General features: G+C 38.3%; 2 protein-coding genes across 5 annotated transcripts in view; one reads left to right on the top strand and one right to left on the bottom strand.

Moving 5' to 3' along the window:
• The window catches only part of hth (Meis homeobox homothorax), a 232,104-nt gene that overhangs the window by 129,695 nt on the left and 83,732 nt on the right, over positions 1–18,677 (bottom strand). For all 4 annotated transcript variants that reach the window (XM_023174510.2, XM_023174512.2, XM_074179586.1 and 1 more), the window contains 2 exons: positions 14,392–14,442; positions 4,263–4,457 (listed from right to left, as the gene is read on the bottom strand). In XM_023174510.2, the coding sequence (XP_023030278.2) occupies positions 4,263–4,457; positions 14,392–14,442 (246 nt within the window). The remainder of the gene's footprint in view (positions 1–4,262; positions 4,458–14,391; positions 14,443–18,677) is intronic.
• LOC141484604 (uncharacterized) lies at positions 7,026–8,690 on the top strand. Its single transcript, XM_074179584.1, has 3 exons — positions 7,026–7,542; positions 7,602–7,823; positions 7,880–8,690. The coding sequence occupies exons 1-3, from the start codon at positions 7,372–7,374 to the stop codon at positions 8,279–8,281; spliced, it is 795 nt and encodes a 264-aa protein (XP_074035685.1). The 5' UTR covers positions 7,026–7,371; the 3' UTR covers positions 8,282–8,690.

Here is an 18,677-nt window from a genome sequence, read left to right as displayed (position 1 = left end):
GTATCTCAACCATTTCCTCTTCTTCGTAGAGGGATCGATTGGACTCATGCTTCATGAAGATATTGTTATTGTTATTCTTTTCCGTCAAAGATTATTGTCAGTCTCTTTACTAGCCCCCAGATCTATGGAAGATGCACTTGTGTCAAAGCACAAGCATCCAAGCAACTTTTCTTGGTTTTTCTCCAAGCAGGTATAAATTCAAGATTCCACAGTAGAGAGATCTATCAGATCTGTTTTGATAAAAACTATCATTATTTCACGTATCACACATGGTAGGTTCAGTCCAGCATTTAACAAAATCTGTGATGTTTTAGAATGTTATAATCTGAACAATTGATCAAATATTCACTAACTTATATGAGGAAACAACATGTTGAGTCATTGATAATGATATATCCGATCACAGTCTAGTATTTTGCGATATGGAGTTGAGCAAAGTGTCAAAAGCAACAAATACAGAACGCAGAAGGCGTTTTACGAATGATAGTATAAATCAATTCAAAATAAACATCGGCAATGAAAATTTGGTTGAAGTTTTGAATAAAACTGATATTAATCATGCGTTTCAGGCATATTTGTCAACATTCTCGTATTCTTTTGAGACAAATTTTCCAGAATTACCTACTCGTTCAAAAAATCAGAATGAAAAGAAATGGATCACACATGAAATAAAACAATGTAGTTAAAATTTAAAAGACCTTTTTAACCTACAAAAATTTTGTTCCGAACTGAAAAACATCTATAAAGTCAGAAAAAAGAGTCACGATAATTTGATGACTAAAACAAAAAAGAAATATTTTCAAAACAAAATAAAGAATTCAGACAATGCTTCAAGATCTGCATGGCAACTAGTGTTAAAACTATCTAATAAATCGAAGGCTGTTAAATCAGACATAACTATAAACGATAGTAACACCATTGTTGACGATCCTAAAGATGTTGCTTAACTTTTCAATAAATTCTATACAGATGCGCCTAAAAAGATATTGAGCAATATAGTCTCCTGTGACAAGGACTTCAATCATTTTCTGCGTAACGTTACCTCAAAAGAATTATTTTTCAATTCCATTCGGAAAATTCAAAATAACTCACCAATCTCCCAGTCATATGGCTCCTAAAATATACAATTCTCTTCCTGCAAATGTGAGAAACTGCATAACAAAACAATCATTCAAATATAATTTAAAATCCTTTTTGACAGAACAGAGTTTTTATAAACTGGATGAATATTTGTCGTGGCAATTTGCGGTGAAATCAATTTTTTCAGTATTAGTATTAGTATTTTTGTATTTTAAATGTAAACTAGTGACTTTTTCCATATGGTTTGTAACTGTCTTAATGTAATAAATTACTATTATTATTATTATATCAGAAATACGGGACGAACTGTAGCCCCTCACCGTTTTGTGGTTCAACTCAGTACATCTCGAACATCACTGTTTGAGAACTCTTTCATCTGGAGAACTGCGTTTATTTGAAATAAACTTCCTGAGAACTTTAGAGCGCATTATGGATTTTTCTGTAGTGTCTGTGTTTTGTCATTGAAAAAATCAACCCATAACATGTACTTTTTCCGAGTACTTTGAAATATTGTGCCACACACCCAACACGTCACTCTTCCGGCAATCTCGATAAAGTGGTCGCAGGTAAGCGATGCCATCCAGGATCGAGTAACAGAGAAGGTGTACTTTCATCGTGATATGCACCCATCCGTACTCTCAAAGAACGCCGAATGGATGACCGCAGAATGCGCAAGGGTGAAATTCAATCCCTCGCATTGCCAATGCGTCAGTCTAAATTGACACCAATTACCAGCAAAACTTCCTACTTTAGCCTCCCCTGCTTTTTGCAAACAGCATCACGAAAATGAGCTAATACACTCAGGGTTGCTGCTACCCCTCGCTCGAGGCTGTCGATCAAACGGCCGTCTTCGATGTCTGCGACAGTCGGTTTCGGGGATGGTGGACTACGTCTCGAGATTCATTAAAAGATTACGATTGGTTCATCTGCGATGACGTTGTTGTTTGTGATCGACGAGAAATATTAACAAGTTATTAATCGGGGATCTGATAAGTAGCAGCTGATTATCGTCTCTATCACACTCTCCTATCAATTTTCCGCTTGATGGGTTGTTGAAGTTCTCGGTGATGTAAGTTGATGATCATTACAAGGATAATGAATGTTGGAGCTGAATGTTTCGAGTGGATTTTGAATTTGTAATGCACTGTTTGGAACCTTTGGTGTAATAATGAATATTAGTGGAGTATTATCCCAACACCAAATCGTTTTTTCAACACCTTAACAGTGTTTCAATCACCAGGATTGAAGTTTAATCTTGAAGATGATCACTTGGTGTTTGAAACACGTGTCGAGGTGTAATAGTTTGGTACATCCGTCAGAGGTTTGAAGATCATCAGTGTCATTATTATATTGACTGGTGCCTCAGCTGTACTTGTTTTCTTATAACAGTCAATTAGTTCGGCGCATGTTTGGCAATACAAAGGTTCCATTTTCAGATGATTCAACAATAAGCTTTGCACGGACTGGTGCAAGTTATGTTAGGAAACGCTAGTTGAAGTTACAGAAAATCACATACGTTTTTGCTACCTCTCGAACATTCACTACAAAGTAAACAAGTGAGGATTTTTTCAGCAAAAGATCTACAAACACAAGACGACTGTACGGAATCATTCAGTCCAGAGCGGTCAGGAGTATTGATTCTGCTATTGTTTTGCTCACGAAGAGGATTCAACAAGAACTCCAAGAATTCGGAGCAATCCTCTTGTTGTCCTAACGAGTATTTAGTGGACTTCAAAGACTCCAGGAAATCGGTTGGAGGGAAAGATGATACATTCTTATGAAACTGCAGCTGCATGAACAGGTGTTTGAGTTTGATGAATAAGTAGGAAACATTCCCGTTCTCGTTCATCATTAAAACCTCGTTCTTGAAAATTCTTCGTCAAAAACAACACTTGTGAAATGCTATTCATGTAGCAAGTGTTTCCTAAATTATCCAATCCAATTTTCTTCTCAAGATTTTCAGGACAACTGTCTACTGATTCGTAAGGAAAAACATGTTTCACAGAATCTGTATCAGAACCATTTCTGAAGCTGCAATCGATCCTTCCAAGTGATTAAGCTCTTCCACTGAAAGGTAACCAGAACCACGAGGACTGCAGCTCTCATATAGCTTATTTGCGTTATATCGATAAAGAAAAGAGATACTCATTGCTGTCATATTTTGAAGGGTGTAGGAAAATAAATGTAAAATCAGTTGTTTGAAACACCAAATCCCTTTGAAGGTCCCAAAACCGAACTGTAACAAGTACTACTACGTCAAAAATATACCAGGATTTGATCTATGAAAGGCATAACATGTTTTTGTCATCCAAAGTAGGACACTTATGCCAATGAACAACCCAATCATCAAAACCTTTTTTTAACTGGGGCCTACTTTGAGGCCCGGGACTTTTTATTCTATATGTTACTATGCAAAATTGTGAATTGTATGTACCTCCAAATATCCTACTTCAAGTCACTCATTACGTGGATATTCTGGCAACCGTCATTAAAGTTATGTATCATCCAAATCACCTTCTGATTTATTTCTCGGAGACTCTTGACAATAATAATAGTCTATCATGAGCCTAACTAAAAACGTTGTCTCTTTGATGTAGTTTGGCAAGTCATTGACTTTCAAAAACAACAATGAGTCTAGCGGCCTTCCTAGCTGAAAGCGAGATGGTGCTTAAATTTATAGCACTCTTAATAATGAAAAGAGAAATGAAAATTTCTATGTTTTTTACCACTTTTATTTGTAACTAACGTTACTGCAGTTCCGTCCTATATGGACATTCTCAAACTTATACAATAAACTCACAAATGAAAGTGATAAAAAACATAGAAATTTTCATTTCTCTTTCCATTATGATCTCCTACCACGTAGTAACGGCTACATCCCTCAATTTATTGAAAGAAGCAAGTACTCTTTATACCTAATGAGTTCAATTTACAAAAAAAATATTTTGATGGGATTGCCAAGTAACTTGAAGTTGTTTTTGTCGTAACCCTTAATATTATTCTAGCACGCCACTGCGTAAATAAATACTCAAACTGGTATTCAACTACACCGTTTCTATTATTTATCGCTAACAAAGCTCAGTACCTTTTCGAGCTCATCGAGCGGCATTCAATATGGCACATTCAAGTCAAGGGACGGGATGGAGAGAAAAAGGGTTTTGATATATGAAAAAAATACTTACCACATCCGGCGTACTCGCTCCATCGGTATGGGAGGTGGAGTCCGCGTTGCTTCTCGTGCCTCCATCACCGTTCGTCGAGCCCGTCAGTTCGGGCGGTTTCCCACCATCCCTTTCGTCTATCACTAAGTCTATTGGCATTTTGCCCTTTAAACAACTTATATACCGGTGACAGAAGTTGTCGCACAGCTCGTGAACCTGAAAAAAACGATCAGTTTCAATGTTTCATAAACAAAACAATTAAAGGTGTACCGCAAGGTTCCTTTCTAGGGCCACTGATCATCTCGATGTATGAATTTGGAACTTTTACGATGATTTCCATGAAAAATAAGGCCCAGAGTCTACATCAAGAACCTTTCACTCCCGATAAGGTTTCAAAAACTATTTTAGTGGTACTTATCTAATATATAAAACTGGATAATTGTTGGTTGGTTGGTTGGTTGGTTGGTGAGTGATGAACTTCTACATCGCTCAGCCGATCGTGATGAAACTTGACATGTATAAGTAATTTTTCATAGAGGAGGTTTTTAGGCTATCAATTTTTCTGTAACTCGCCACTAGATGGCGTTGTTTTTTTAAAGCACTGTTCTATAACGCTGCGCACGTCTAAGTTCGTTGATTCTGATTCTGCTAAAACATTGGAACATCAGCGATACAGCAACATAGTACTAGTATGATATAGAGAAGGTTATTAAAAAAAGTAACAACCATCAATTTCCATACATGGGTTTTTTTGTGGGTTATGTATGGTGCCAATAAAAAAGACTGTCATGAAGTGATAATGCCGTTGTTTCATTTCTCATTTTACGTTCCTATCAATAATGAACATTTGCTTTGTGGAAAATTCCGATATCTACTGAGGAAGCAGTAGATTTCTCCTTACTTTTTCATTTGAACGTGATGGTTCATGTTTGTAGGTCGTGTCATCAGACAGGTTTTAGCACAAACCATTGGATCTTTTAATGTAGTTAAGATTTGTAAGACGCCTTTTTACTTTCGGATTTACATAACTCATTTGCCAATGTGCTTTCGTAATAATTAGCTATAAGTAGCCCGGAAATAAAAAAAAAATTTGGCTATATAAACTCATTACCTAGAGTAGAGACATTCTCTCCAATGAAAAAATAATAGCTTAGAAGAAGCAATAATGTGGAAGAAGGCATTTTATACTGTTGATAATGAACTATATTTTAAATTGCCATTCAACACAGGTTCGCCATAAGTAGGCCAATAAAAAGACCTTGTGGCAATTAAAACTTGATATCTTATGCAGCAATGTCAAATCTAAAGATGAAAACAATGTGTTAGATGATGGAAAAAAAATGATGGATTGATTTTTAGTGAAAACAATTTGTCAGAATACAGTGCTCTTACATACTGATAGGTAATACAACTCATATGTCTTGGGAATCTGAGAGTATGTTTCAAATTGCTGTTTTCTCAATTGTCACTCAACAAATTGAAGGAGATGAGATTTTTTTCAGGCTGGTAATAAAACAAAGCTCTATCTTTTCTCCAGGAAATGTCACAATTTGGATATGGGACTTTATTTCACATACAATGTGCTTAGGTAGTTCAATCATAACTTGGAAAAAATAAGGTTGAATGTAGATCATCGTTATAATATTTCGCAGTATCAAGTGTTTCTTAATTCATTGCTCAATTCTTTGAATACAAAAGTTAGTTAAGTTGAGGGTTTTTGCTTGAATTGTTGTTTCCTCATATTTTACCTAACCTAAAAATAGTCAAAGTTGAAATAGCGCATTTGCAGACAAGTGCAGACATATCTTTTTGGAAACCCATATTAGAGAACTGCCTCTACCCATTCGAAAACCGTCGATCTCCGCCGATGTTCAAACAGACAGACATAGCTCAATATCTCGCGTTATCTCGTAGAGAGCAAGGAATGGATTTTCAACCTCGATCGCCGATAAAAAAAACTCCTGCCGAACTAACGACCTGTTCATTATGGTGCGATAGGAATTTTGATCGATCGTACGAACAATAATAGCTCCTCCGTCCATCGCTGTTGTTGTCCACCTCGAGCGATACCAGGTCTCCTTTGCATGGGCATGGGTCCAAGATGGCCGACGAGAGGACTTGGTCTATACTAACCGGTTATGTGCATTTGCCTTGCAACAAGAAGATTATAATATCTTGCGGAGAGAGATGCGCCCGTTGATAGTGTCCCCTTTTAGCAATTTAAATGTGGCTGCGAATGCAAAAGCGAAGCGATGTCCGCGGACCAGCGACGGACTGCATTCTGCCGGAGCAATTTCCATATTTTTACATGGCGGCTTCAATGCTCGAAATCAAAGAGTTCGTTGAATCACTCGGATATCTCGCTAAACGGTAAGACTGAATGCTCTGGGGACGATTTCGAATTGTTTCTACTAACGGGATTTTCTTCTCAATGTACTGTGAATAGTTTTATAATGATAATTGGTATAATTGAATTCGTCCAAAGGTTAGTCCATATCTTATTTCTAGTCAGGTTGTGAATTGTATGAACTGGAGTATATAATGCGATTGGTGGAAACATTATTACAAAAGACTAAATCAATCTAATGAAGTAAGCACTGACTCTGTGCTCTGAAGGTTTACATCAAATTTAATGTTACTCTGGACATCACAACTGCATATCATTCCAGGTAATACAGGGAAGTCATTGAAAAAACAGTGTTGCTAGAGCGCAAGAACTCAAAAGGTCAATAATGCCTGACTAATTCTTTTGAGTAACATGGAATTTGGTTCAGTGCAAAAATAGTTATTTATGTATCAAGGGAATTAGGAGGGCCTTAATTACCGATGGCAAAGTTTGCGTCCCGAGGGCCTCTGGCCCGAGGGACAGCAATTGCCTGAGGTTATTAAGGCTCATTAATTCCCGTGGTACATAGATAATTTTATTTCTGACCGATTTCAATAAAATTTTGTTCATTTTGGAAACGGAAAAATGTACCAATTCATTACCTTCCCGGTATATTTGAATCAGGTACCGTTGATTATAGTAGAGTTTTCTTGTTGCTAGGTTGTTGCTATGTTACTTGTTTATAAACAGAACTTTGTTATCAAGCTGTGTTTGCGGTGAAAACGTGTTTTCTACCCAAATATAATGGAAGATATTTTGAAAAAAGCTGAACAAGCAAGAGAATCATTAATTCCATCGAAAAGTGAAGCCGTATACCAAAAAGAATACAAGATATATCTGGACTGGCTGACACGGAAAAATGTTATGCCAAAAGATGTCACTGAAACTGTATTTCTGGCATATTTTCAAGAACTGGTAAGGAATTTTCTATGTTTTTCGGTAGATTTGGTAGTAATTGTGTTTATTCGTTTCAGTCAGAAACGTATAGTCCGAATTCTTTACGGACTAAATGGTCAATGCTAAAATCGATGGTGACTATACATGAGAAACGAGATATCACCAAGTTCAATGAACTACAGGCTTTTTTGAAACGGAAGAGTAAGAGTTATAAGCCGGAAAAGTCTGCTGTTTTATCTCCTAAAGATGTTATCAGATTCCTAAAGGACGCTCCTAATGATATTCATTTATTGCATAAGGTAATTTTTTTCTTATTTTCCTTTTGAGGTGTATTTATTTCCTTTTTTTGTTATAGGTTGTTTTGATTATGGGTTATTTTGGAGGATGCAGAAGTCAGGAACTTTTGAATATGAAGATATCGGATATAGAGGACCGGGATTCCGTTATAGTAGTGAACGTATCGGAAAGTAAAACTGGTGTATCGAAGAAATTTACAGTTGTGGATGAAAAAGAGTTCTCCGCTTTGCCTTTATTAAGACTTTATATGTCTTTGCGTCCTAAAGGTATTGAACGATTTTTTTTGAGCTTCCGACAAAATAAATGTACATCTCAGCCAATTGGAAAAAAACATGTTTGGGAAAATCCCCAGCAAAATCGCAATGTATTTAGGATTGCCAAACTCATCTTCCTGTACGGGACATTGCCTTCGTCGCACTTCTGCTACTGCTCTAGCCAATGCAGGAGCAACTATGACTAACTTAAAAAGACACGGAGGTTGGAAAAGTTCCACGGTGGCGGAGGGGTATTTGGAGGATAGCATCGAATTGAGAAATAAAACGGCGCGTATGTTGTCTACTTTGTCATCAGAAGAGGCAGGTACCTCGACTGTAGTGAACAGAAGCTCCAGCCATACAAAAGAAGAAATTGTTTCCAGTGGCGGAAGTAATTTTCAGGGAACATTTCAAAATTGTACATTTATTATTTGTAATGACGTGAATAAATAAAATATGGTTCAGTTTTCATTTCTATTTATTTTTACTTGTGAAAGGTAGAGGGAATTATAAAATCTATAATGTCCCAAAGGAGTTATGACCCTCTTTATTGATAGCGTAACTATGACGATATAAGCTTATAATATCCCGGTCAGAAATAAAATAGTATTATTATTAACTTCGTTTGAACAGTAATTCAGTAGCCGGGAAAAACGAATAAATGAACTCAAGAAGAGAAAGAACTATGGTTGTATTCATGAAGATGCTAACTCTCAGGTCGGCTCCTAGTCACAATTAGACCTTGATTTGTTATATGTATTTGAAGCACATATCATATAAACTTTCAGATTTTGTTTGCATACTACATCGGCGGAAATGTCCCGTGCCCAAGAAAGGAAACGCGTTTTTTCTGTTCAAAATTGCCTTTATTCATCAACATAATCTCCATCAAGAGGCACACAATCATTCCAAAGCCGCTCTAACATTTCAATATCACGATTTTTCTTTTGCCTCAAAATAGTCCCCAGTTTCAGTAATAACCTTCATTCGAACGAGCTTTCTTACCGGTGAGCATTTTTTTTAAAGTGTGCGAACAGCCAGTAGTCGCTGGGAGCCAAATCTGGCGAGTACGGTGGATGTGGAAGCAATTAGAAGTTTAATCCATGTAGTTTTACCATTGTTTTGATTGGCTTATCTTAATGAAACAATCGCGCCGAAAGCACAACAATCGGCTTCCAGCCGATTGTTGTGCTTTCGGGCGCTCTGGACGAGGTTTATCATTTCTTCTCCACTCAGATGGCGATTGTTTTGATTCCAGAGTGAAGTGCAACTAATTTTCCTTTAGTTTCAGTATTTTAATATTATTATTTGATACAAAAAGGATTTGAAGCTTTATAACTCCTATTTAATTATATGCGAGCGCTTTCGACAGCTGGCCGTCGTGCTGTCATCATCAACGCTCTACTCAAACTGAACATGTTAACCTCTTGTTTGTCCTTTTATGCGGTCCGAACGCCTTAGTGCAGGTACTGCAGGTACTCTAGGTAAATTTGCCTGTATTTCGGTTACATCAGGTAATATTCTTTGTGTTGGATCTTCTATAGGTTTACTGTTTCTAGGAGTGTGTGTTTTGTGTAACATATTGAATGTTAGGTCTTCCCCCCACCAGTTTTCCCAGATGTCCATGCAGTTTCCCTTATTGACTTGTTTTATGAGTTTTATGTTCTTTGTTTCCCCCCACCAGAGAACATAAAACTCATGAAACAAGTCAATCAGGGAAACTGCATGGACATCTGACGAAACCTAAACATCCATAAGTATAACAGTCATAATTCACTTATCGAGGAACAAATACAAATCAAAACACAACAAGACCAACATTCAATATATTACACAAAACAATACACGCTTCTAGAAACAGTAAACCTAGAGAAGATCCAACACAAAGAATATTACCTGCACTAAGGCGTTCGAACCGCATAAAAGTACAAACAAGAGGTTGACATGTTCGGTTTGAGTACAGCCTTGATGATGACAGCACGACCAGGTGTCGAAAGCGCTCGCATATAATTAAATAGGAGTTATAAAGCTTCAAATCATTTTTGTAACTTATTACTGATTTTTGTGAAGATGAAACCAATTTTTCCCTTCATTTCATATGTTTTTATGAAAAGTATTGGATGAGTTTCAGCCCCAGCATTGAAGAATCTGCATCGTTCACGAATCATAGAGATCCTTTCACCACTTTACTCTTTCAAAGGCGACTCTGTCTCATGTTTCTTTGTTCCCGTCGCCCCATTTTTCTCACGCTCAGCAGCGACAATGATAATAACGAGCTGCAATCCATCGACGGCTACATACACAACTGGTTATCCAAATTCCGGCTGGTGATTTCCATATTTTTACATGCCGTGAATTCGAGACGCTGCGATGTTTTTTAACTCGACCGGTGCATTGTGCCGATGTCGCAGCCTGTGTTATCGATCCCTCGTTTTCCTCCTTCCCACCTAATTAGGGAAGACGGTCTTACAACCCATTATTGTGCCGAATATTCGGTGCCTCGAGTTACCGTCCCCAAATTCGTTCGAATACCATCGAAAATGTGTACTCTACACAAAACCTAATCACTTAAGAGCCTGTTCGTTCCCGGCGTTCCGCTAACGAAGAGATATCGAGCAGGGTGTAGTTAGTTTTCACTTTGGACTGATGATAATTGGATATGAAAGGCGACGTAATGGGAGAGCAAGGCCGACATTAAATTTTTCGAGATGGAGGAACAATTTTTGCACTTTCTGACGGACTCTATCTCTCCCAGCTACCTCCTCATTAGGAGGAAGATAATATTGAATATTTTCACTCCTTTACATCTCACAATGGAACTATCTGACATCGCTGTTCCGTGAAGAAGGAATTTTATTACAGTATAGTATAGAAGTCTGATCATCCCAAGTTTACTATTGGAACATCCTTGACATCTTCAAATTTGAGAATGAATCAATTCTGAGTCTATCATGAATATCATTAGTAACAGCACCATTTTCAATTGCTCATAAAATATATACACCAGCATTTCTCAGGGGAGTGTTCTTGCTTTTTTCATTTTCTTCACAAACAATCATCAAAACTAACATCTTTGAAACCTTTTTCACAAATGATACCCCCTCAAACACCTATTTTGAAGATCCATCATCAGTAAATTGTCACCTTCATGATACTTGAGTTCCTTGAGAAAGGAAGTGAAATTTGTTGGGGTTTGCAACAACATTGCTGAGCCCTATTTTATGATATGCGAACAAGAAAGATGGTTTGTTTGAAGGTGGTTGACAATGTTTCGTGGTGTATTTCATAAGTTTGGACTTCCATTGTCTAATATAATATAAATTGATTTGAAATCCCTGAGAAAAAATCAAAAAGATTAACCAAAAATAATAATTTAATTAAGCAAAAACTGAAATTACAAACTTTGACTTCAAAAATTGATTCTTATAGCTTACTGATCATTTTTAATGTTGGTATTCAAATTTAGCGCAACTGCTTAACAAACTAGCTTTATCATTAATGATTAACCTCTAACTCTATTTATTTTTCGGAAGAAGAGTGATCATCGCTAACACCGCACCACAGTAAGCCACCTCACTTGTATGGACTACCCAAAATCCACAAAAAGGATGTTCCGCTCAGACCGATCATTAGCTCCTGAGATTCAGCCACTCAGAAGTTGTCCAGGTTTTCACTACCAATAATTAAACCAATGCAAGGAAAAACATCATATTTTGTGGAAAATTCAAGACATTTCGTTGAACTACTAGGGAAAATCGAAGTCAAAGAGCTGGATCAACTGATCAGTTTTGACTTGGAAAGCCTCTACACCAACGTTCCTGCCGAAGAAGCACTTCAAATCATACAGAAGAAGCTATCCGGAGATGGGGACCTAAAAGATAGAACAAACTTACCGATACAAGTAATCATGAAATTACTAGGATGCTGTGTACGAAACTGCTACTTCCAACTGAATGACGAATTTTTTACGCAAGATGAGGGACTGCCAATGGGATCGCCACTTTCACCGATTATAGCTAATATATATGGAGTGGTTTGAAACTCTGGCCATTGAAGAAGCCCACAAGAAGCCTTGAGTCAGGTTAAGATACGTAGACGACACCTTCCTAATATGGAACCATGGAAATGCAGAACTAGACATTTTTCTGAAGCACATCAACAACGTAAGTCCTTCCATCACTTTCACAATGGAGAAGGAAGTCCACAACGAATTGCCTTTCTTAGACGTATTGGTGAAGAGGACCGACACTAAATGGGAAACATCTATATATCGAAAACCCACTCACACAGGACAGTATCTGAACCAGAAATCCAACCACCATCAATCGACTAAGAGAGGAATCATCAAGACTCTACTAGACCGTGCTTTCGAGCTCTGTAATACAAAGGAAGGTCTCGAAAAAGAAATAGGCATCATCAAAATTGACCTTCAACGGAATGGTTACTCCAGAGTGATGGTAGAACAGGCTTTAGCTAGAAGGCAGCAGGAGGATTATCGGAAAGGATAAGAAGGATTGCGTCCAAGTATAACATCAGGACCTGCTTCAAATCTGGGAACACTATCCGTAGCAGCTTCACAAAAACCAGGCCACCAAACGTGGACTGCGATTCCAAGAATTGCATCCACCAAATACCCTGCGAGTGCGGAAAATCATATATCGGTGAAATTAAGAGGCCATTGAAAGTTCGCAAAGCTGAGCACAAGAAACACACACAGCGAGAAGAAACCAGCAAATCTGGAATAGCAGAGCATGTTTGGACTCATCAACATAATATCAAGTGGGCTCAAGCTGAAATCATCCACAAAGAGGAACACTGGTTTAGGAGAAAATTCAAGGAAGCCGCGTATATGTTGTCCAACAACGCATTTAGTCAAGCTAGCGTAGAGATACGTAACATATGGAAACCTCTCATCAAGCGAAAAACGACCAACTCCCGCCAAACGGTCATCTCCCGCTAAAACCAATGAAGCGGAAAGAGGAAAGGGGGTAGGTGAAAGGTGAAAGCACCAGAATGACCTATAAATAGTCAGATCTCGGAGGAATAAGTCCAGTTATCACCCGAAGACGATTGTGGATACTAACAATTGAAACGTCGTGACGTAACTTGGTTTGGAATCTCTTAATTTCAATTTCAATTACAATTTCGATTTTTAATTTTGCTTAATAATATTTTTTAATTTTCAGCTTTTATTAATATTACAATTTTTTATTTTCAGGTTGTAGCTTGTATGTTATTTCCTTGTAATTTCAGTTTTTTGTTTTAATAAAATTGTTATTCTCGGTTGATCTCTTATTTTTTCAGGGATTTCAAATCAATTTATATTATATTAGACAATGGAAGTCCGAACTGATGAAATAAGAAAGATGGTTATTCCTCGATACTTCGAGGTTTTCAATGTCATTATTTTTCAGGTTTAAAAGCCGTCTACAAAATAAAATGGATACAGTGTACCCGAGATCAACAAGGCCATGAAACTGAAAAGTTCTACGGTTCAAAACGGGGAGGAGCACGTGCCTATCTACCATATATCTCTAGGGTCACAGAAATAATTGGAAAATCACATCAAAACGGTTTTCAAACCCACCAAGAAGATACAAAAAAGCCTCCGCACAAGTATGCGCTCTGCTGTTTCATCATTTTCCAAACATAGGCGACAGACACACACTGTCTTCCGACAGTGACCTGTGAAAAAGCTTGTTTAACATCGTAGTTTATCACTTCTGTAGTCCAACAACTGTTTGTTTCTGTTCTGGAAGATTTTGCCAAGTCCTTAAATCCAGGTGTTCAATGTTTGTTTGGTAAAACCTAAAGCGATGCTAACGACAGGTTCTGGTCCAATGAAGCTGCTCGCAGCACCCTTCAGCAGCATCATTGCCTGTGTGGAATCCAGACCAGAGACAATTTGTTAAGTCTTTCTATTGAGGAGAGTCATTTTTGGCAATTTGCTACCAATTTAGACGTTGCTCGGTAGGAGCCAAGAGCTTGCAACGCCACTTGCCTGTCCGAGAAAACACCTGCACCAAGATAACTCAGATGTATAAACCTCTGAAGAAGTTAGCCACTCGCCCCAGCGAAACGTCAGGAAGAAATTCTAAAAATCGACAGCCTTCAAAGAAACGAAATTCAGTGTTATGGTACACTGGTAGTTACAAAGGCTCTAGAAACGTCAATTCGTGAGTGTCTCAAAGAAGCTTTTATATTACAGGTATCTATATTTCATGAGATAGTCAAGCTCTTGAGTCATCTAATTGTGATTCGAAACCAACCTGATTCTGCTTATGATTCAGTTCCACAAATGAAATATTTTATTTACCTTTTCCAACTCCAAGAGGTGAAACCGAAGTACTTGTATCGCCTGGACCATCTGAAAAAGAAATGTCATCAGTGAATAAAAGTCTACAAGCAGATATAAAAAAGTGAGGGCCAACTAAAATGAGTCAGCGAAGAAGCTTAAAATCGTTCTGTGTCAACAGACTCCGCCAACTTGAGTCATATTTCGCCAATGAACTATTGACATCCGTTTGTTTGTCCAATAGCTATGTTTGGGGCGGGTACAATTCAGTTTTAAATGCGCATCAAAATCTCGTCTTAGTTTGCGCGTACTATGACTTCAGTAGATACTACATATTCGTGGTTCTTTCACAAGCAAATCAGCAAATTAGCAGATGAACCGCCGTTTGAGATCTCTTCAGATCTCAGAGCAATTCCTATCAAAACTGGTGAGCAAAAATATCAATTATAATTGGTCCAGTCGTTTAAAATGTTCTCACCAGACACGGCATAACATATTCAGTGCTCATATTCTTGATTATTTCACGCATAAATTACTTTTTACGATAATCACTTGATCGTATGGCGTTTAACGACAAGAATACCAAATTATTCATTTGTCTCGAAAACTATACGAATAGAACATGTATCGGATCACTTTCTAAACATCTACAAGCATTGTTCGATGGGAATTTTGGTGATTCGTGTTGCAACTGACTCTTTTCGAAAGCGTAGTGGCGAATGAACCAAGGAGATGTGTGGTGATGCAATTGTTTTGCATATCTGATAACGAGAATCGTGCACAGAGTGACCTCGTTGGCGAGGACCTTCATGATCGACAGCTTCGGGAAGATTTTCATGAGACGTCTAGGAAAGAGTGGGAGAGCAAAGGTCACATACAAGTGACAAATGAAATATTTTATAGGGATGACTTCAGCAAAGTAGAAAAAAGCTTTTAGTGAAATAACATTCAAAGAGAGAAATACAAGAGTAGTTTCCGACCTGACAAAGATACTAGGCAGTTTTTCAGATTTTTTTCTCATTTTTAAACAGAGTCAGTTTCCTTTCAACTCTATATACTTCTTCCAGCGATGCTTCAATTTCTGTAACGTGAGCAAACGCGGCACCCAGCGCGCGGACAGCTTTCTCATGCCTAAATGTTGATTTAATATGTGACAAACACGAAATTTCGACATGTTCATAACCTCTGCTTTATCTCTCACTTCAATTCGGCGGTCATCTAGCACCATTTGATGAACTTTCGCGATGTTTTTGTCGGTAGTTGCAGCTTTTGGACTTCCCGAACGTTCATAGTCTCCCAAGCTCTTACGGCCCCGTTCAAAATCAGCTGCCCACAGAATCAGACTCATCTTTGATTGGCGTATTGCCTTTCAAAAACGAATATTCAATGACATAGAATAGAAGCTAGCTATTCACGAGTGCTACATCTTCATGTTGAGGTGGAAAAATTTGCAGACCACTCTCGTATAAGTTTTAGCCCCATGTTGGGCGCCAAAATATTTTTCCATCAAAAGTGTTCAATCAAAACCCTCAGAATAAAATGCGGAAAAAGATGCCCGTGGGTTAAGCTACCTATCGGGCGCGAACCCAGGTGGTGGATAGGGGAACGGCCAGGGGACTGGAGGCCCTGTCCGGGAAGGGCCTTACGGCCGGAGTCGCCGGTTAGTGGCAGAAATAAGTAGGGCAAAGGAAGCTAAAACTCCCCAAAAGCCTCTGCAAAACATGCCACCGTGCAGCAGCCTACCCAAGCTGAGGTGAAAGGAATCGTGCTGACAGCTGAATGGCCGCAGGGCCATTCCCAAAAACCGATCCCGAGGCTGGACAGAAGTGCTCACCTCAATCTAAGGCGTTGGCTGGAGATGAAAAGAAATGTCCACCCCAATCTACCGCTTGGACATAGCAGATCACCTCGTGATGTAATACAAAGGCCAAGGGGTAAGCGCATTTGCGGCGCCGAAGCCAAAAGGAGATATAGAGCGTAAGAGGCAGGAGTTGCACCTTCCTCTCCCACTCCACCTCCAACAGCCCTGAATAAAGGCAAGGAACCGGTTGCCCCTGCAGGAAATCTCCCTTACGTGTGCACCTCTACGGAGGAAACCCCAAGAAGGTTGAAGAAGCCGCGCAACGACAGTACTGCCGCTGCACCTTCCAAAACCTTCACGGAGGCCTTCGTGAGAACCTCAAGGTTGCCAAAGAGAGTGTGTGTTCCGCGAGTCTTGTTTCACATCTGCCAATATAAAGGAGATATCTTCTAATGACCTGTTCACCTTCCTGGAAAGGACAGGATGGACAACTCCTCGGGAGGATGTACAATGTGACACATGTATCCTAAGTGCTGTGAGTCTACACTCACCCTCCCTACTCTACAGATACAGAAGAATCTGCAGATTGTGTCCAAACCACTGCATTTTCATTAATGTGTTTTCAATAGTAGCGGTTTTTTGTGAAATAGTAGATAGTTTGACTGGAAATGTATGACAGTGACGAGTAAGTATGAGAGTGACTGTGTGAAGGATTTATATTGTGGATCTGGTAGAAAAAAGTAGATATTTTCTTTGTCATCGAAGAAGTAATAAGATATTCGAGAAAGCATGTGATCCATACCTTTAAGAAAATCTACAGTTCAGTATACCGATTGACTAATTTCATTGATGATATTTCAACTGTTGTACCAGTGTTTCCCCAGACAAGTAAATCTACATGATTGATATCAGAGGTTATTGCTATGGTTCTCTATAATTGAAATGAATTTCTCTTAAAATTTTCCACATCTACTAGAGTGATATTGAGCTATTGTTTGATGATATAATCATTTAGAAAACACTCCTTACAAAATATTTTTCAGAAGATTTTAATCTCCAGAAACAAGCACTTCTCTGAACACTAGAACACTCGACGTACATACAGATGATGAAATAGACTAATTTCACCAACTGGGTAAATGAAAAGCGCATCAAGAACAGTGATGTAGGAATCAGCGCTTGTTCTGGATATATTTTACGCCAGAGCCACCAGTTCTACCTTCTATATCGTCAACCAATGCTTCCTTGCTGAATATTGGCCACAAATCACCACTTTGTTCGTCGATTTTTATCGACGCTTGATTGACAGCTGACCTGATCAGAGGTAAAACCCTGTCCCGATAAAACATTACTCTATTCTCGAGAACCGAAGAAACATCATGAGACTAAAATGTTCTGTAATATATTAATGGATTTCGGAAAGGACCGAGTTAATCTTTCGAGTATAATTAATACAAAGTACCATTATAAAAAATCGAATGGGAAACCTGTCGTTCGAGTTTCAGTTCTTTGAAGACGGGCAATAGGCGCTGATAGATCTATAGTTCGGATTGAATGCGTTTAGTTGTTTGGAATGGTAGAAGTATTTGAGGTGAATGAATGAGGGATCTAGTCCAGAGGTGTATTAGGATGAGAATAATGAATGAAATTGATTTTGATGTAACGACATTGCATTGTATCTTTCAAAATGTATCATCTCAAGTTCTGGACAAGCGAATGAATAGCTCCTAATATGGGATCACTAGCATCTAAAGGAATATTGAATTTTTTGGCGTATATAATTCATTAAACCCATTGAGATAGAAGGTTAGTATTCAATTAAAGTGTGAGAGCCTTGAACATTTTGAAAGCAGTGGCGTATCTCGAGTGTTAAAAAGGTAATTACATCCTCAACAAAGATGTAGATCATGACAAAAGTTTTTTTCAGATACAAACTAGTAGAAGAAGTCCACTCTAAACACACCAGCAGCACAAAACGAGCCCTTGCAGGCAGAACGAGCCCTTGATAGAAGAACGAGCCCTTAATGGCAAAACGAGCACTTGATACCAGTTATCCCGTTAGTCACCGGGATAACTGGTATAGTAGCGATTATATTGTGTAATATGATAGAGAATGTATTGTTGATGCCTTATCCGGTGTGAATACGCGTATCATTCCGTAACCTCGTCCAATCTACTACATCTATATCAATCTGTATCAAATTCTAACTTTTATCAAATGCTGGAAGCATACTCATGAGTCTTTCCAAGCTATCATGATATATTTCACTCAATTATTTAGCAAAAGAAATCCCCACCAATGTCTCCATAGTGGATCAAACCCACCTTTCGAGCAAAGAAAAAGAAATCCCATTAGCCGTGATTACCGCTACTTGTAACAATAAGAACGGAGTTATTAGATAAATCACTGTGTTCCGGACCGAATTAACGTCTGGCTCGTTGTTTATAGAAGGCGTAGGTGTGCGCTCACAATGAACGTACTCACAGAACAGAAAATTACACGAGA

The sequence above is a fragment of the Leptinotarsa decemlineata genome, unplaced genomic scaffold (genome assembly GCF_025532065.1).
Source record: "Leptinotarsa decemlineata unplaced genomic scaffold, Ldec_3_MD MMD2_tig00026282_RagTag_RagTag, whole genome shotgun sequence".
NCBI classification, from domain to species: domain Eukaryota; kingdom Metazoa; phylum Arthropoda; class Insecta; order Coleoptera; family Chrysomelidae; genus Leptinotarsa; species Leptinotarsa decemlineata.
The sequence above is the reverse complement of the archived record's forward strand: the minus strand, read 5'-3'. Positions and strand labels throughout refer to the sequence as shown.